General features: G+C 35.2%; 1 protein-coding gene across 4 annotated transcripts in view; it reads right to left on the reverse strand.

Annotated features, from left to right (window-relative positions):
- Positions 1-17,253, reverse strand: part of Slc9a9 (solute carrier family 9 member A9) — a 691,893-nt gene that overhangs the window by 394,527 nt on the left and 280,113 nt on the right. For all 4 annotated transcript variants that reach the window (XM_013159812.3, XM_063249139.1, XM_063249140.1 and 1 more), the window contains exon 5: positions 10,024-10,139. In XM_013159812.3, coding sequence (XP_013015266.1) covers positions 10,024-10,139 — 116 coding nt within the window. The remainder of the gene's footprint in view (positions 1-10,023; positions 10,140-17,253) is intronic.

Consider the following 17,253-nt stretch of genomic DNA (forward strand, 5'->3'; position numbering starts at 1 on the left):
AAAGTGTCAGAAAGGCTGTGTTCCTTTCTAGAGGTTTTCAAGGAGAATCATTTTCCCTGTACTTTGCAGTTTGTGGAAACTGCCTACATTCCCTGACTTAAACCCTGCTTTCTCCATCTTCAAAGCCAGGAGACTGCTGTGTCTCTGAGCCTATAGTCATGTCTTCCATGACAACAGGTAAGAAAGATTTTTCAGTCTGTAGAGTCCATCCAGATTGTCCACAGTAATCTCCACTCTTAAGGTCCCTAACTTACTCACATTTGTAAAGTCTCTCTTACTATACAAATTGATATATGCATGTTCACAGGCTCTGGAGATTAGGGTTTTGGAGGGCCATTATTTTGTCTTTTAAAAATTACTGTCAAGGGTTGGGGATTTAGCTCAGTGGTATAAATGCCTGCCTGGCAAATGTGAGGCTGTGAGTTCAATCCCCAGCACACACACAAAAAAATTACTATTAATATTTTAAGTATGAAGGCATTGTGGTTAATCGTATATATATATATGAATGAAATTTGTTTATGGATGCTTTATTTTAATGGGGATTCCAAAAATAGATGTCCACATAAAGAGAAAAGAAGATATTTTTCTGCAGGAATAATTCTAGCTAATAATTCGGACAAATCGATAACTAGAAAAAGAATTACTATTTTGTCACTCCTAATGAAATCACTATATCCAGGCAATCAACATCAATAAGAAATCAAGACATTTAAATTTAGTAGAGAAACTAAACTTTCACTTAGAGAAATATGAGGCTATAGAGACAAAGAAATAATAGTGTAGGAAACAGGCAGATCAGTCTGGAATGTGGTATTTCCTATAGAATTGACCCAGTTTCTTCAATTATACCATAAAAAACAGTGATATTACTCTGGATTAAAAAAGAAAGCAGAGATGTGACATCTAAATGTCACATATAAACCTAATTTGGGTTCTGATTAAAGACAAACAAGAAAAGACCGAGAAATATGCATGTGGAATCACTATTTAATGACAGTAACAGATTATGGAAATTTTATAGGCTTGATGTAACTTCACAGATACATTAGAAAAATGTCCATCACTTAAAAGTTCATATCAAAAGAGATAAGGTTAAAATCACAAGGTTCAAATTTACTTTGAAAAATTATTACCTAACATCTATGAAAGTAAATGTGAACATGTATTTGGTTTTTTTCCAAAGTAATATTACCAGATTGAATATATTATACTCCCAATTTTAACCATGCAATTCATAAGTGGAGTTGGTCGATGGAGCACAGAACTAAGTAAGGATGAAGGTTTATTAAAAATCATTGCTATTTACCAGGAAGCCAAGAAAAATGTGCCTATTTTATTCTGATGTTAAATAGAATCCCTGTCAAAAAATAATGAAAATAACATTATTTTGTGCAATTTTTGTGACAAAACCTTAAAGCAAAACATGTTATCCCGATTTTGTAGATGAAAGTACTAAGGCTCAGGTGGACAAGCTAGATTGGGGATTCAAACATAGGCTTGACCCACATCTTAAATGGTGTCCTTAATCAATATTCAATGTCTATTATATTTACTTAATAAGGACTTCCTGAGTATTACGTAAAACTTAACAATCCCTTATATTTTTTAGATCAGGTCATTAAATATAATTTAGTTATGATAAAGAAATTTTATTGACATTTTCCTTCTTTGATTGGAAAACTAAACTAGTAATTTACATCACCTGGATTTTTAAACTCCAAATTTTAAAAAGAGTTGTCCACTGTATTTTACCAACTGACTACAAAGGTAGTTTCTGCTTACTCTGTTTTAGATAAATATTTATTTCTGATATCAAGCTTACCCAATTTAAGAAAATTAAATGTGTCAACATATTTTGAAACAGGGCTAACATAATGTGAAGTCAAGCTTCTTGGATTTGTGACAAGCTGTATAAAACAAAATAGTAATGGGACTGGAAAAAACAGCTGAGATTGTCAGGTCTTAAGAATTTGTTATGTATGTTCTACTAAAACAAACAAACAACCACACAATTGAGACTTTTGGCTAAAGCTTATTGGATTTGCTTTTTCCAAGTCAGAGGCTGCGATATTTATGGTTTAGATGCCCATCTGTTATATTTAAATCATACAGATATTCACTCCCTTTTCTCTGCCTTGCTTCTGAAGCATGGGTGTAAACTAGTTTATGGGTGAATATATATTGGAGCGGAAAAATGAGACTGGCAAATGAGACTTCAGAAAAAAAATTTCAGAGATCTTAGTCCAATCTCAAAAACAAATTGCCCATATTTCACCAAGCACTATAATTTATGCAGTGTAACAAATCTTTGCTTAATTATTTTACTGAATTTTAAGACATTGTTGCATTTTTATTAAGATTATGTACCTGGCTCGTGACAGTTGTAATTCCATACTGCTCCAATGCAATACAAATATAATGCAATCTACTACATAGATGATTTTAGACTTTCTAGTAGTCAGATTTAAAAAATAAAAAGAAACAGGTGAAATTAATTTTAATAGTATATTTATTTTATTCAATATTAAGTGAATAGTAACATTTTAACATGTAATTAATATAAAAATTCATGAGTTAGGGATGTAGCTCAACGGTAGTGTTCTGCCTAGCTTGCGTAAAGCCTTTGTTTCAATCTCCAGCACCACAAAACAAACAACTCAAAAAACTTATGAATGAGATACTGTACTTTTTCCATATTAATTATTTGAAATCTTTGTGTATTTATATTTATAGCATGTATCAGTTTGGACTAGCTACCTTTTAAGTGTCACATATATCTTGTAGCTTTTTAGAGAGAGCATCTCTAAAGTATGGCCTATCTACGGTTGTCTAAACCCAAAACACTCTGGATTCTCTTGGGAGAAAATTGGACAGTTTATGAGGTAAGAATTGCTTGTTAATTTTGAATACAGGATGAATACTACTGGAGTTCAGAATACTGCAGTTGAATTTGAATATCAATGCAGCTGCTTCATGTAAAATGAAGACATTTTAATTCAAATAGAAAACAGGGAAATTGATGAAGTGAGAAAATGCAGAGATCACATGTGCTTGAATGAGTAGTTTCCTGGAGACCTTGGAGAGAATGACAGTCCTGTAAAATATCAGGATGAATTTCTGGAATCTTAGAGGTGGTTATTTAATGCTTGATGTAATGTGTTAAGTTTTAAAACGCTTTTTATTTTATTAAAATATCCAAAATTTTGTAATCAAATATAAGACAGTAATAAGTTATTACTCTGCATATCATCATCTTCAAAACAGTTTTTTCAGAGTACAAAACACAAACCAGGATGATTCTCCTGTTTAGTGTTTGCTTTCCTAAAGGAAGTTACTATTCTGAGTAACTATCAACCTAAAATGCCAACATTATTATAATAGCATCTACATATTACAAACCATGGCACAGTGTTCTCTGGAAAGTGTTAAACTACTGATGAGAGAAAGAAATGCTAGCTATACGGGTGGACAAGGAGAAAGGTATATATTTTTATGTTAATTGAATGTATCTTTCAGATGACAGAAGCCAGTCAATATTGCCATCAGCTATGTGCTGGGAGCTCTCTGTATTCTGAGAGGTTTACCCTCACGTTTTGTCTCTGTCCCTCCAAAGCTATGTGGCATCTTATCTCCAATACTATCTAAAATATCAATTGATTTTTTTTGGTACTAGAACTTGAACTCAGGACCTCATGCTTGCTAAGCAGGCACTGCGTCACTGAGCTATATCCCTGGCTCTCGTCAATTGATTCTTATTTAATATTTGAAAAGAGATTTTCTTTCATGCTTCATATTTTGCCCTCGTAGTTTCTTTTAAAATGTATTAATTCATCAATTTAACAAGCATTTATTGCAAAGCTATTGTCTTAAATAACTAGAAATGTAATACTAAAATGATATGGGAAAAACCACAAAAAATGGGTAAATACTCTTCCCATTTATGTCATAAACAATACAGTAATTAACAATTAAGACAAATTAAGACAAAAAGGGAGTGAGTTGGCTGTGACTATGTTTGGAGAGGAAGGGGAAATTTTTGATAGAATGAGGAAGAAAGAGTCTTGTTGAAAAAGACGACATTATTTCAAAGATCACATTTGAGAAAAGACCTGAAGAAAGTGAAGAGGGAGAATAATAGCATTAATAAATGTCTTACGGCAGCTACAAAACTGGGCATGTTCAAGGCTCATGGGTGTACTGGAATTTGCATGTGCTTTTATGTAAGTTAAAGATCTTTCTGTTTATCTCATCTACTCCACGTGAAGGAGCATCTTAACTACTAAACAAATAGCTAAGATTTACCACACTTGGATCCATGTCAGTTATGAAAGAGACAAGACAGAGAGACAGGACGATTGCATGATGGTTCCTTTATAGGCTATGACCATCTGCAGAAAGACACTAAACGTGAAAACCTCTATTTCCAGTGGATAGGGCTTTTGCTGTCTTGTATTTTGTTTACTTTCATCTCTTCTTCCTCATTTTCCTGCTTTCCCTTTTCTGAACATACTTCCAGAAGAGTTGGCCTATGGATGGAGACCTCTCTTCCCTCATGCCACCATTTACCATGCACATCTCTTTTGAGGTTCCGCCCATAGTTATCTGCTCATTATTAGTGCTACTTTTATATCAGCAGCAAGATCCTCACCACTGGAGAAAGAAGGAAGAAAAAATAATCAAATTAGCCAAATCAATGTTAGCCAAATCATCCTAATTAGTGTCAAACTAAAAATTGGTTGAAGAGAGTCTGAAACATATGGTCAGAATTATAGTGAAATCTAAATGTATTATCTGTAAAAGATAAATATGAATAGATAATAACATCTCACCAAGATTTAGGTAAACAGGAAGAATTATTTTGGAGAAGGCCAAGAAATATTAGATCTGGAGATTATGGATTCTCTTTCATAAATTAATGAGTCACTAGAATTTAGGCCATAAATGAATAATTGTGGGGTATGATTAAGTAGATTTTTTAAGATTGTTGAAGATCTTAAATTATACCAGTTTAGCAGAGAATGCTAAACGCATGTTTTAGTGTAGCAATTAGCTCTCAGTAAAAGTGGGCCATAAAAGGGACGTAAGTGTCCCTGCTTATATTATAGGTTTCTATTGTAAAAGGGCATCTCTAGCATTTGATCTGCTGGTGTTAGAACTCTAGAATATGTAGGACACAGAATTTGGGCTGCCTTTTATTTTTCTTAAAACAAAAGCTTCATTTTAAAGTAAAATCCAGCACCACAGAAATAAGAATCATAGGACATTAGAGCTTGAAGGATTGCAGCAGCATTTTACAGATGGAGTCAGTTTCTTATTTGGAAAATATAAGGATGAAACAAATGAGACTGCATATCCCCTATCTCCATGAATTCATATAACCTACAGAAGCTAAGTGGTTGCCCAAATTTGCACAGTTGGTCCAAGCCAGACTTGGAAAATGGACTTGGTTTCCAGGATTCTCCTTACGGTTGTGAGGCAATTTTGTAGTTTAAAAGTTCAGTAAACTCAGTTGTTTGACACACTGCAGATAAATAGCCATCATTCAGGCTTGGATTTTTTTCCCCCCATTACAATCATTTTTTCTGTGTCATGGAAACATAACCACAGGGATGTTATCAGCCACACAAGGGGTAAAGCTTGAGCAGAACTCAATTATGCTTGGAGCAGGCTCAGTCACTCAGTAGAACACAACAAATTCAGACTGCAGTGTTGAGATCAGGAATCAATGGATGAAATGATTTTCAACACACAGCACTGTGCAAAGGTGAGCCGAAAGGAGGCCTGACTCTGAAATGCAGAATTCTCATACACAGAAGAATACTACCTCTTAGCAGAATCACTAATGGGCATCAGATACTTTGTGTTGAGTCATGGTTCTGGTGGCTGTCAAGATACTTCTGCATTTCCCTGGGGCTGTGTGAGTAGAGCGTGAAATATTTCAGCAGGTACACTATGAAATCTCCCACCAGTGATGTAGTGTGTTGTTTCTAACCTAGAGGATGGAGCTGTTTGTCTCTGCACACACAAACTACACCGTGGGTTCCAAACCTGAGACAATCATTTCATTGTCTTCCAGGAAACAGATCAACGTCATACATTAACTCCTCTTCCCTACTCCACACACCCATAAGCACCCTAAAACATGAAAAGCAGGGGAGAATCTTTGCAATTTTATTACAGAGAAAGAGTTATATCTCTTATATATCAAGGAGTTATAAAACTTGAAATGTAAAATATCAACAGCTCTATCAAAAAATCACATCTTGTAAATAACTGATTTTCAGAAAAATTCTTACATCCTCTAAATATATAAACAAATGTTAACCCTCACATATAGGAAGAGAAGCACTAAGTCAAACAGAAAGAGATAGAAAGCCTCTCCTAGCATGTGGGTAAAAATCTAAAATTGTGATAGATTACTGGATTCCAGGACCATGAAGAACAGGAACTGTGATACTGATGGTATGAAGGCAAAATGGTACAAACTTCATGAAGTCTCTTTAGCATCTAAGAAAATTATAAATGCGTTTACCTTTTAATCTGTTTCTAGGAATCTATTTCAAGGAAACACTGGTAATATATGAAAAGCTATTAATTTCAAGCTTATTAGTTGCAGTGCCATTAATAATTGTAAAAGACAAGAATCCAAGAGGTCCACTGATAGGGAACTGGCTGAATAAAACTATGGAGTACTCTGCAGCTACCAAACAAAATGAGAAAGAGCTTTATATGTTTCTGTGGAGTGCTCCCCAAACAGAGTTAAACAAAAGTAAGAAAAAGAGTCATGACTAAAGCGACATAATGGTAAAGTAGGTTTATGTTTGTGTATATGCTTATATTTAAAAATGGAAAGTTAAGCTGAAAACCAACAGAAATAGTTGGAAAATTAGGGTAGGGGAACAAGGATAACAGCAGACTTCTCTTATAGGGTTCTGTGGTTTTCATTTTAGAATTCTATAGACATTTAATCTAATTTTAAAACAAAAAAGCATAATGAAGGAGAGGCACATTTTTGTGCGCTGACTCGTGGATTAACCACGTAGTTAACTTCAAGTGAATTTTAGAACAGAAGCTTTTAACTGCACACCCCAAGTAGAATATATTTAAAGGTTAAAAATAACCATAATAAAATCTTAAGTGGTTTTCAGTTATGATATTTTTAGTAATATGTGTAATAATTTTGAGGATATATATTTTAAATAGCTATGAAATTATATAGTAAGATGAAGAATAGTAGGAAGAAGAAAAATTTAAATTGCAAATTTAAATTGATTCAAGGCAGTAAAGAGTTCTATAATCCTAAATTTGAACTGAAAATATAATACAAATATGTGATACAATTTCTCTAATAAAAAGGGTCTACAAATGATGACCAATCTACTAGCAATGAAAGCTGTAATGCCCCAGTTATGGTTTCTAAATAAATTTCCTTCTTGATTCCTAGTCAAGATTAAGGAAACATTTAAGATAAAGTTAGGGACATCTAGTTCTATCCAAATACAAGAAGCTTATCAAAGATCAGTGTGGTCATGGCAGAGGGGTGCATGAGAAACTTGGAAGGGTTTCTGTTTACTGAAAATGGTACATTTTGATCATCAGAAAGAATAACCACAATAGTAGCTTGACATACCAAGTATGTCAAATCCATATATTCATGTTGGTAACATGGAAGATTCAGAGAAACAACACATTAAGTGAAGGAAAAGAATCAATCATTTGTCTTGTTTGCTTGTTTTTACTATAAAATGAATACTCAAATAGTTGGAAAACTATTCTTTAAGAAGAGTATCAGGTAATAAATGCAAAATGTAGACAGAATTTGCATGCTATTTATTTGTAACTCCAAGAAATACTGGAAGAAGCAGTTGCTAGCAAAAGGTCCTAATGCCATTAAGTGAAATGAGTAACTCTAAAATATGGAGTTTCTCAGTTTGTTTTTTTGTACCTAGAGTCAAACCTCACACTTGCCAAGCAGGTGCTGTGCCATTGAGCTATATTCTTAGCCAAGAGGTGTATCCCTAGCCCTTAAACTTTAATGTACTTATGAATTACTTAGGGATACTGTTAGATTCTGATTTACTAAGTCTGGGATTGAGCCTGAGGGTACAAATCACCATTTGGTGCCAAAATTACTGGTCAGATTATATACTGTAAACATATGCTAATGAAAAACAAAAATTGAGAAAAAAAGACTGGAAAGAAAAGGAAAAAATGAGAGAGACAGAGATAGAGATTTAAAGAGAGAGAGAGACAGAGAGAGAGACAGAGAGAGAGACAGAGAGAGAGAGACAGAGAGAGAGACAGAGAGAGAGAGAGAGAGAGAGAGAGAGAGAGAGAGAGAGAGAAACATTGAAGAGTTGGTCTGGTGCTGTTAGCTAGACCTTATATTTTCCTGTTGAACATCAACAATTGTCAAAGTCACTCAGTGACTCTGATGGATCCAAACAAAAATAAAATTATTACATAAGCATGTTAAACACAAATAATGAATACTGTTCAAACCACAAAACTGACCAGACAATTACCTACCTTAGCTATTAGGATGGACCACTATTTCTTGACCAGTTATACCTTTAGGCTTTCCTCCTTCTAGGAAAGACTTAATCAAGTTACCAGTCATGGAATTGCTTCTACTTCCTAATATCATCTATTCCAGGTCAGAGCCCTAAAGTCACAAGCATAAATCCAAGTGCTATCATCAGTCCTAACTAACCACCCCTGAGACAACCCATGGTTCTCTACAGTGAGTATTTGCTCTCATCACAGCATGTAGGAAACCCATCTTGTTCACCTACAGGTGTGTTCTGGTGATCTTTACTACTGTATCAGCTCATTACTGTGAATCAGCCTGACAGCTCAGGCACTAATCAATATTTACCTCCAGACATGATACAACAGAAGTCTCACAGCATCACCTTTTGAGTATTTCGACAAGAAACAGTGAACCTGAATCTGATTAAGCCTTTATTCCAACTATCATCTTACAAGAAATACGAAAAATACAAGAACACTTTATGGAATCAAATTCAATTCAACTGCATGGCAAGTTACAAAATGGAGAGGAGCTTAAGGGTTAAAAGAAACTCAACAGTCACAACAATCAACTGTGGTGTGCAATCCTTATTTGGATCCTGATTTATACAAAAATGGCTACACAAACTAATAATGGTAATAACATGACTTTGGTATTGTTAAATCATGTTTTTAAATACTTTTAGGTTTTATACAGCAATGATCATTTTTCAAAATATTTACATATCAATATACTATGCAAGATTTGCTTTAACCTAATGCTGTCATGATGAGAAAGAGTGAGCTGAGAAGTATAAATAAAAGATTGACCATATTTGGTAACTGCTGAAGAGTATATGGCATGATTTTTACCATTCTGCCTACTTTTGACATACTGAAAAGTTCCATAGTAAACTATGTTTAAAAGTATTTTAAACCTTTTAATTTAATAGGTCATTTTGAAGGAAGATATGTTGATTAGACAATGATTAGAGTATGACTCAAAATGACTGAGTTCTAGATAAATAAACTAGAATGACTTTAGCCAGTCTCTCTCAGTACTGAAATTGCTTTCTCATTAATTTATTGAGTGTTATCTAAATATTCACCTATTTCTTGACTTATCTAAATATTCACCTATCCACCTACTCTCCTTTTCTTTCTTTAAAAAATTACCAACAGATACGTCAACTGCATGGGACAAGGAATAAATAACTATTAGTAGAAAATGTCAGGTGATGGCTTTTGAGAAAAATTCAATTTAAATGCTTTACTCATTGGTGGTAGTATAGGGGATTAAAGAGAGGGTCTTCACACTGAGCTGCAAACCTAGCATTTTTTCCTGGATTTTTGAGACAAGGCCTCACGATGTAGCTCAGGCTGGCCATGAACTTGTAGCAATCCTCCTACCTCAGCCTCCTGAGTGCTGGGATTACAAGCATGCAGCACCTTGCCCAGTCTAAATGCTTTACTCTTTACAAGAAGAGAATATGTTATCTGAGCAATTACCTGGATCTGTAGCTGACATCAGTGAACCAAAAAATAAACAGTCTGTGAAATGAAAGTCTCCATTTTTCAGCTGACCAGCATATATCATTGCCTTCACAAAACCATACACAATTAACCTGCAAAAGAAGAAAATAAGATCTTTAAATGTCTAGTTGAATCCTGTGTAAATCCTTGCTACCATAGCTAACATTCTAATGTGCTTCCTGAATATGTAACATGCACAAATCTTTACCATATTACCAATTCACAGTCATGCCAGCTCTCGGTTTAGGATAGTCTCCTGGCTGTGAAAGATACTTTTACCCAATCTCACAATTCATTCACCTTGCAAAAGGTAACAGAACATTTTATAGCATATTTCAATGAAAACAAGATAAATCTGAAGGATATAAAAATAATCCGTCAAATTTGGCACAGCAAATCATGCCTGTAAACACAGTGGCTGTGTTGACATCTGTAAATAGATTGCTTTTCGGTTTTCTGTGCTTTTTCTGCTGTCTGAAAAGGGTTCAAATTTCCTGTCTGTCACTGCAGTGAGAAAGACACTATCTTGCAGAGTACAATCAACCAGTCACTTCACAATAGAGGAGCCTCCTTCGTGCCTGGTGTCAGGGCACTTGCACTCCAGGTGGAGAGGCACCATCAGGTTAGAGGATGTGCAACTTCAACAAGCACTAAAAATAGTGTGCATGTAGCTTCATTCAGGGTATTTGTTTGCTCAATACTCATTTATTTATTTTGAATTTTTTTAATTTTAAAGTGGATAAAACAGAATAAAACCAATCAAAACAAACCAGTGTAAGCGATATAGGACTTGAAAACACTACAAAATCAACAATAGCTGGATTGAATGGAACTTCCAATCCTAGCTTTTTTTGAGGAATCTCCATCCTGATTTCCACAGTGGCTGCACCAGTCTACACTCCTATCAACAGTGGAGAAGTGTTCCTTTTTCCCCACCATCCTGTCAACTTGCTGGAGTAAGATGAAATCTCAATGTTGTTTTAATTCACATTTCTCGAATGGCCAGTGATGGTGAATATTTCTTCATGTATTTATTTGCCATTTGTGTATCTTCATCTGAGAAATGCATATTCATCTCAGATGCCCATTTTTGTACAAAAATAAGTAATAATCATAAAAAGCTGAAAGAGTAATAAGATTCAAAATGTTTAATAGATATTGTAATAATGAAAGGGAAAAAAAGTGCTTGAAAGGAAAGAATAACTTACAGGTATACAAATATAACTGTATGTATATTTAAGTGTGCAAGATAACAATATTACTAAGCTTTTGATAGTTCATCAAACAGAAGTTTGTGCTGTCATTGTTTGATTGTCTATTCATTTTTTTATGCTTTCATTTTGTAACTTGAACAACTATGTCTAATATAACAGTATATATCAACTAGAGATAAAAAATCAACAATAGTTATCACAATGCCTTTTGATGTCTTCAAAATAGCTGCAGGTAACTTCACACATAGTAAAAATCAAACAGTAATCATAGTAAAAATCAAACAATAAAAACAAAACAATGAATGCAGTAAAGAATTTCAAAATGAGCCAATAGTAAATCCAAAATTGCTACCATAATATATCTTGCTATCTTTGAAATAGCTGCTCCTGCCATTGGATTTAACATAATCAAACAAAACAAGACAGAATAAAACTCAGCCCAACAAAATAATGGAAATGTTATAGGGCTTCAAAACAAGACTGGGAATCAACATGGCTATAAACCCTCAGAAGGAGATCCTTGCCCCAGAAGCCACATTGTGCACTGCTATCCTCTGAATCCATGATCAGACCACTGGCCCTAGACCTGCAGTGTTAGTGTAATACCAAAGCACTGCAGGCATCCATCTAATTGCATTTCACCTTCTAATTGTTATCATCATACCCTGTTTTTCTCCAGATAAGCCGGTTACTTATGGGAGTGGGGAGGATGATTGGTACTTCTTGTTTGCCAGCCCAAGCACCAGAAGGAGAGAGGGTTTGGCTGTTCCCAGTCTGATGGTGGCTAAAGCATGGTGCTGGTTCCCACACTGGGCTTGCTTGCTGGTGTGGCCTTCCTTGTTCTGTCTCCCCCCAGTCCACAAATGGTGCTAATTCATGGGGGAAAACCTTGGTTCTGGCTTTTCATGGTCTGGTGATGGCCTGCACATGGTATTTGTTTCCAGACTGGCTTGCTGGCTAGTGTCTCAATACACATTTATTATGGAGCCCCTCCTATGCGTCAAGGTTTCTGCTAAGTAATTAAGATATAAAATAAGTGGAGGTCCTTCTATCGAGCATGCAGTTTAATAGGATGGACAATCCAAAAATAATCAGAAATTTAAAATATATCAGTTTGTATGCCTGACTGACATTAGGGTATTTTGACCAACATAACCAGAGAACTGCCCTCTTGTTTAACTTATCAGCTCTTCCAGTGTTAGCTCATTTCTATGGTTCTTTTTCATTTAAACTAAACTTCAAATATTGAGCATCAACAGGCTCTGGCATCAATGTAAACTTTAAGATCTATGACTGTATCTCTGAATTTTACATCTATTTGCTGATCTTATAGGTTAGGAATCTGAGGCTCAGAATTGAAACATATTTGTTTCATATTGTGTAAAAAGCATTAAACTGGATTATATATAAATATATATACTAACCAGTTTTGGAAAGATTACAGTGAAACTAGAAGCTTTATGTACCATGGCTTGAAATGAAATTAAAGACCTCATGAAAGCCAATTTAACAATTTACCTTAAAGTACAACTTTTAAAGTATTCTATATTTTACTAAATGGTTTCCTATGGATTTATATCAATAAACTAATCAAATATGACCAAATATACATATTATTTTAGATAATCATTTATTATAAGTAAAAAATCCAAAGCAAATTATAGCACATACATATGTTAGACTAATACACAACTACTAAAACTATATAAAAGAACATATATGGGGCAAAAAATTAAATTACTTAAAAGTTAAATAATAAATACAAATATTTTAAAAATTTACTATTCTTAAGCATTCAATTCTTTAGAAAAAAACAGAATATAATCCATTATTAATGTCAATATCTGTCATATAAATGGACTTACATATGGCTCTTTTCTTTTTTGCTTTGCTATAATTTTTCAATTCTTTTAAAATAACAACCATAACAAAAAATAAAAAACAATGTATATTACTAGTGCTCTAAAGGACACAATAGATACTCATTGTATCATTTAGCCCTCATAATCCTCTGAGTTAGGGACTATAATTATCCTTTTTTTATAAATGATAGAATTAGGAGTCAGAGAGGTTAAGTAATTGCCTACACTGTAGTCACACAGTTAGCTTGTGACAGGCCTGAATTTTAAACAAGGCAGATGGACACCAAAGTATCACATTAATCACAATCTATAATGCTTTTTAATTGATTCTGAAATTATGAGAACATATACAGTTTTCTTTTTTTACAAAAAGTACATTTACTTATTAACTCTATATCAACTCCCGGACCTAGAGTAACTATAATTCTACCTAATTCCTTCCTTAAGACAATACCAAAAGACAAAACCAAAACCAAAAACATCCTTGGGCTAGTATGAGTTCATTATGGTCATCATTATTACTGATCTTCCAGTGGTCATTGTCAAAGATAATTATAATAATGTTACAAATACTGTTCCACAGACTGTGCCAGGCATTTTTATAAATGGTAACTACTGTCATTATGGTTACATAATTATTAATAAAAATGATTAACTTTTAATACATAAACTGAAAGGCAAAAAGTGAACTCATTAGTAGTCACCACAATTTCACAGAGTGGTACATTCTAACAGCATTCACAGAAAGTATTTTACATGACCAAGGTACAAGATAGATGTAGTTTGATGTGGAAAGGGATGCCTAGTGTTTACAGCGTCTTGAATATGGCAAAGTTGACATGTTTTCCAAGGTTAGTCTGAGGTTAGTGACAGCCTGGGCTACAGGCATAGGCTGGAGCAGAAGATACCTCATAAAAAGTAAAAGTTCTGATAACACTGATTTCAACTTGGTGCTGTTCCACTATGGCAATGTTCACTTAGTGCTATACCTTAAGAAGCTAAGTGCTGGTGTTATGGAGATACAAAGAAATGCATCACTTGTCCTCAAAGAATAAAGCATTAAAGGATGGCAGTTATGCTACTGCTTCAGTAGGAGGCAGTGGACAAAAGGGAATTTGGGGAAATGCTCAATAAAAGCTGACCACATTCATTTTACTAAGTGTTTGTGATTTATGGCCCAATCTTAGATTAAATGAGCTTATTTCATACTATCACATCTCTACAAGTAAAAGCATATTTTTTAAAAAGAGAAAGTTTAAAAATAAAAAGTTCCAGAAAGTTCAACTGCTTGGATTATTTTAAAATATGCCATCTTAATCTTAGTATTTTTAGAAAAGAATCCTCCTCTGCTTCCTCCTTCTTTTCCCTCTTCCTCCTCCTCCTTTTCCTTTTCATTTGGTTCTTAAAATTTCTTTCACCAAGTTATGACTATATCACCAGAAAAAGGCAAGTTTTTAAAAATTGTTGTGGATATTGTTATGGTTTGTGTTTGAATGTTCTCACAAAGTCTCATGCAATCATGGGGGTGGCTGAGTCTAGCATTTGTGATTGGTTCATTGTCTAGCTCTGGGACTGGTAATGTGAATGCCCAGGGTGGATAGCCAGCATACAGTATAAGAGAGGGAGGAGGCATGCTTTTCCCTTTTGCCTTTTTTGCTCTTGTCATCTTTGGTACCTGCTTCCCCCATAAACAGTTACCACTATGCCATGTTACTGTGCCTTGGAGCCTGTTGATTATAGATTGAAACCTCCACAAACTGTGATATAAATAAACTTTTCCTTCCTTCATTTTGGGTGTCAGGCATTTTGTCCCAGCAATGTGAAAAAAGCAACCAAGACAATTTGGTACCAGAGAAGTGATGGTCCCTGACCATGTGCTTCAAGAGCCTCTACAAATGGCTTATGGGAGAGTTTAGAAAGGGTCAGAGATGTTGCCTGAAGAAATAGAACTGGAATGGCTTAGGCTGTTTTTTATGGGAGATTCTGGTCAGAGTGCAAAAGATCAGAAGGCTGATAGAAATCCTGCCAGTAAAGACCAGGTTTAGGAGGTTTCTTGTGGGAAGAAGGACTGCATTGGTTGTTGGACTCCAAACAATGTATGTTGTGGCATGGCAGAAAGTTTGCCTGCATTTTGCTTATGACTAGAGACTTTGCCTGAGATTGAGATTAAGGGCAGTGAACTAATTGATTTGGCAGAAGAAATTTCAAGGCAGTTGGATGTTGAGGAAGTGGCATGGCTATTGTTTGGAGCTTGTTGCAAATCAAGAGCAAAGAGCCCAGTAAGATGATTTAAAATATTGTGAGTTGGGCTAGAAAGGACACTCCAGTAAAGCTGTGGACTGCAAAGACAGAACTGATATCTCAATTGCTGAGGAGGAACAAAAGAATAGAAAAAGATGGCCTGAGAATCACAGGAAGCAGCCTCAAAACTGCAGAAGCAGAAGACTTTGATTTGAGGAGAAAGTTGCAGAGAACTATATTTCAAAATGGTGGTGGAGGCCACACCAGGTTCCAAAATGGCATCAGCATAAAGAATTTGTTCCACAGAATCAGAGCACTCTGATCTGGGCAGTTGACCTTGATAGTTAAGAAAGAGGCAAGCCTGGCTACTGATTCAGTTGGCAGCAGACCGTGGCATTATCCACATGCTGCTGCTTCTATATGCTGGTGCATATAGAATTCAAGACTTCTGAGGTTTAAAAGGCTTGCATTCCAATTTCAGAAGGCTTGGGAGGTCAGGTGGTGTATCCTTGAGAGGGCAGTGTATGAAGCTGTATGAACAAAGGTGCAGTTCAGGACCCTAAAGTTTAAAAAAGCCAGGAATGTGGATCGTCTAACAAAACATGCAAGGAAGGAGCAAAAGACAGCCCAAGAGAGAAGCCATGGGAGCTACAACAACCAAAAGTGCCACATGGGCGGAGTCACACACTTTTTGAAGCTCAAAACCAGATTGCTTCAGATGCCGAACATGGAACTCCAAGGCTTAATGTTTGCCCTGCTGGATTTTGGACATCCTTTGGTCCCATTCCTTTGTATCTCCCTGTTTGTATCCTTGGGAATGATAATGTTTATTTTGTGTCATTACATGTTTTTATGTGTACAGGAACTTACAGATATCAGTTTGTCTTAGATCTTGGAAGAGACTTGGGACTTGGACTTTTCAACAATAATGAAACTGTTAGGACTTCGGCAACTCTTGGAGATGGACTATATATTTTTTGCATAAAGGATATAAAGAGAGTCAGGAGTGGAATGTTATTGTTTGCACTTGTATGTCTCACTAATGCATCATGCAGTCATGATGGTGGTTGAATCTAGAATTTGTGATTGGTTCATTGTCTAGCACTGGGATTGGTGGTATGAGTGCTGCACTGCCCAGGCAGCAGGCATATAATATAAGAGAGGGAAGAAGACATGATTTTCCCTTTTGCCCTTTTTGCTCGTCACCTTTAGTATCTGCTGCCATCATGAATGGCTGCCCCTGTGCTATGCCACCTTGCCTTGGAGTCAGGTGATTGTGGACTGAAACCTCCACAAATTTTGAACCAAATAAATCTTTCCTTCCTTTATTTTGAGTGTTGGGTATTTTGCCCCAACAACATTAGCAAAGTAACCAAGACAGATATGCAAGGGAAATTAATGTCAATATGGAGGCAAAGATGTATTAACTGTCAGAAGAGTCACATTCCTGCCGGCGAAAGCATATGAAACAGGCCTGAAACTGAACTCACCCTTCACTGGAAAACCCAGCAGGGTGCACAGGCACTGGAATCAGAATAAAAGTTGTTATGTGCATATAGCTATCTGAATTCTGTATACAGATATATTCCTTTGGATATGTCTTTTCCTGTTTATTTTTTCATATTATTTCTTTTTTTTTTCTGGTTCATACACCCAAAAGTAATACTTCAATGGAGAACTCAAAAGTAATACCTTGAGGGAGAACTTAAAATTCTTAGTACTGAGTTAGGTGGGATTAAGAGAGTCTTCTGACCAAATTTGTCCTGCTAGTCATTCACTCACTTGCCAATTAATTCCTTCATTCAACAATTAATTATAAGTAGACATAATTTCTAAGTCAAGAAACTTTTTATTGGAATAGTCTAACATTTAATAGGTCATTTATAATT

This window comes from Cavia porcellus, unplaced genomic scaffold, assembly GCF_034190915.1.
Source record: "Cavia porcellus strain 051 isolate PalLab524CR breed Dunkin Hartley unplaced genomic scaffold, mCavPor4.1 scaffold_5, whole genome shotgun sequence".
In the NCBI taxonomy this organism is placed as follows: Eukaryota; Metazoa; Chordata; class Mammalia; order Rodentia; family Caviidae; genus Cavia; species Cavia porcellus.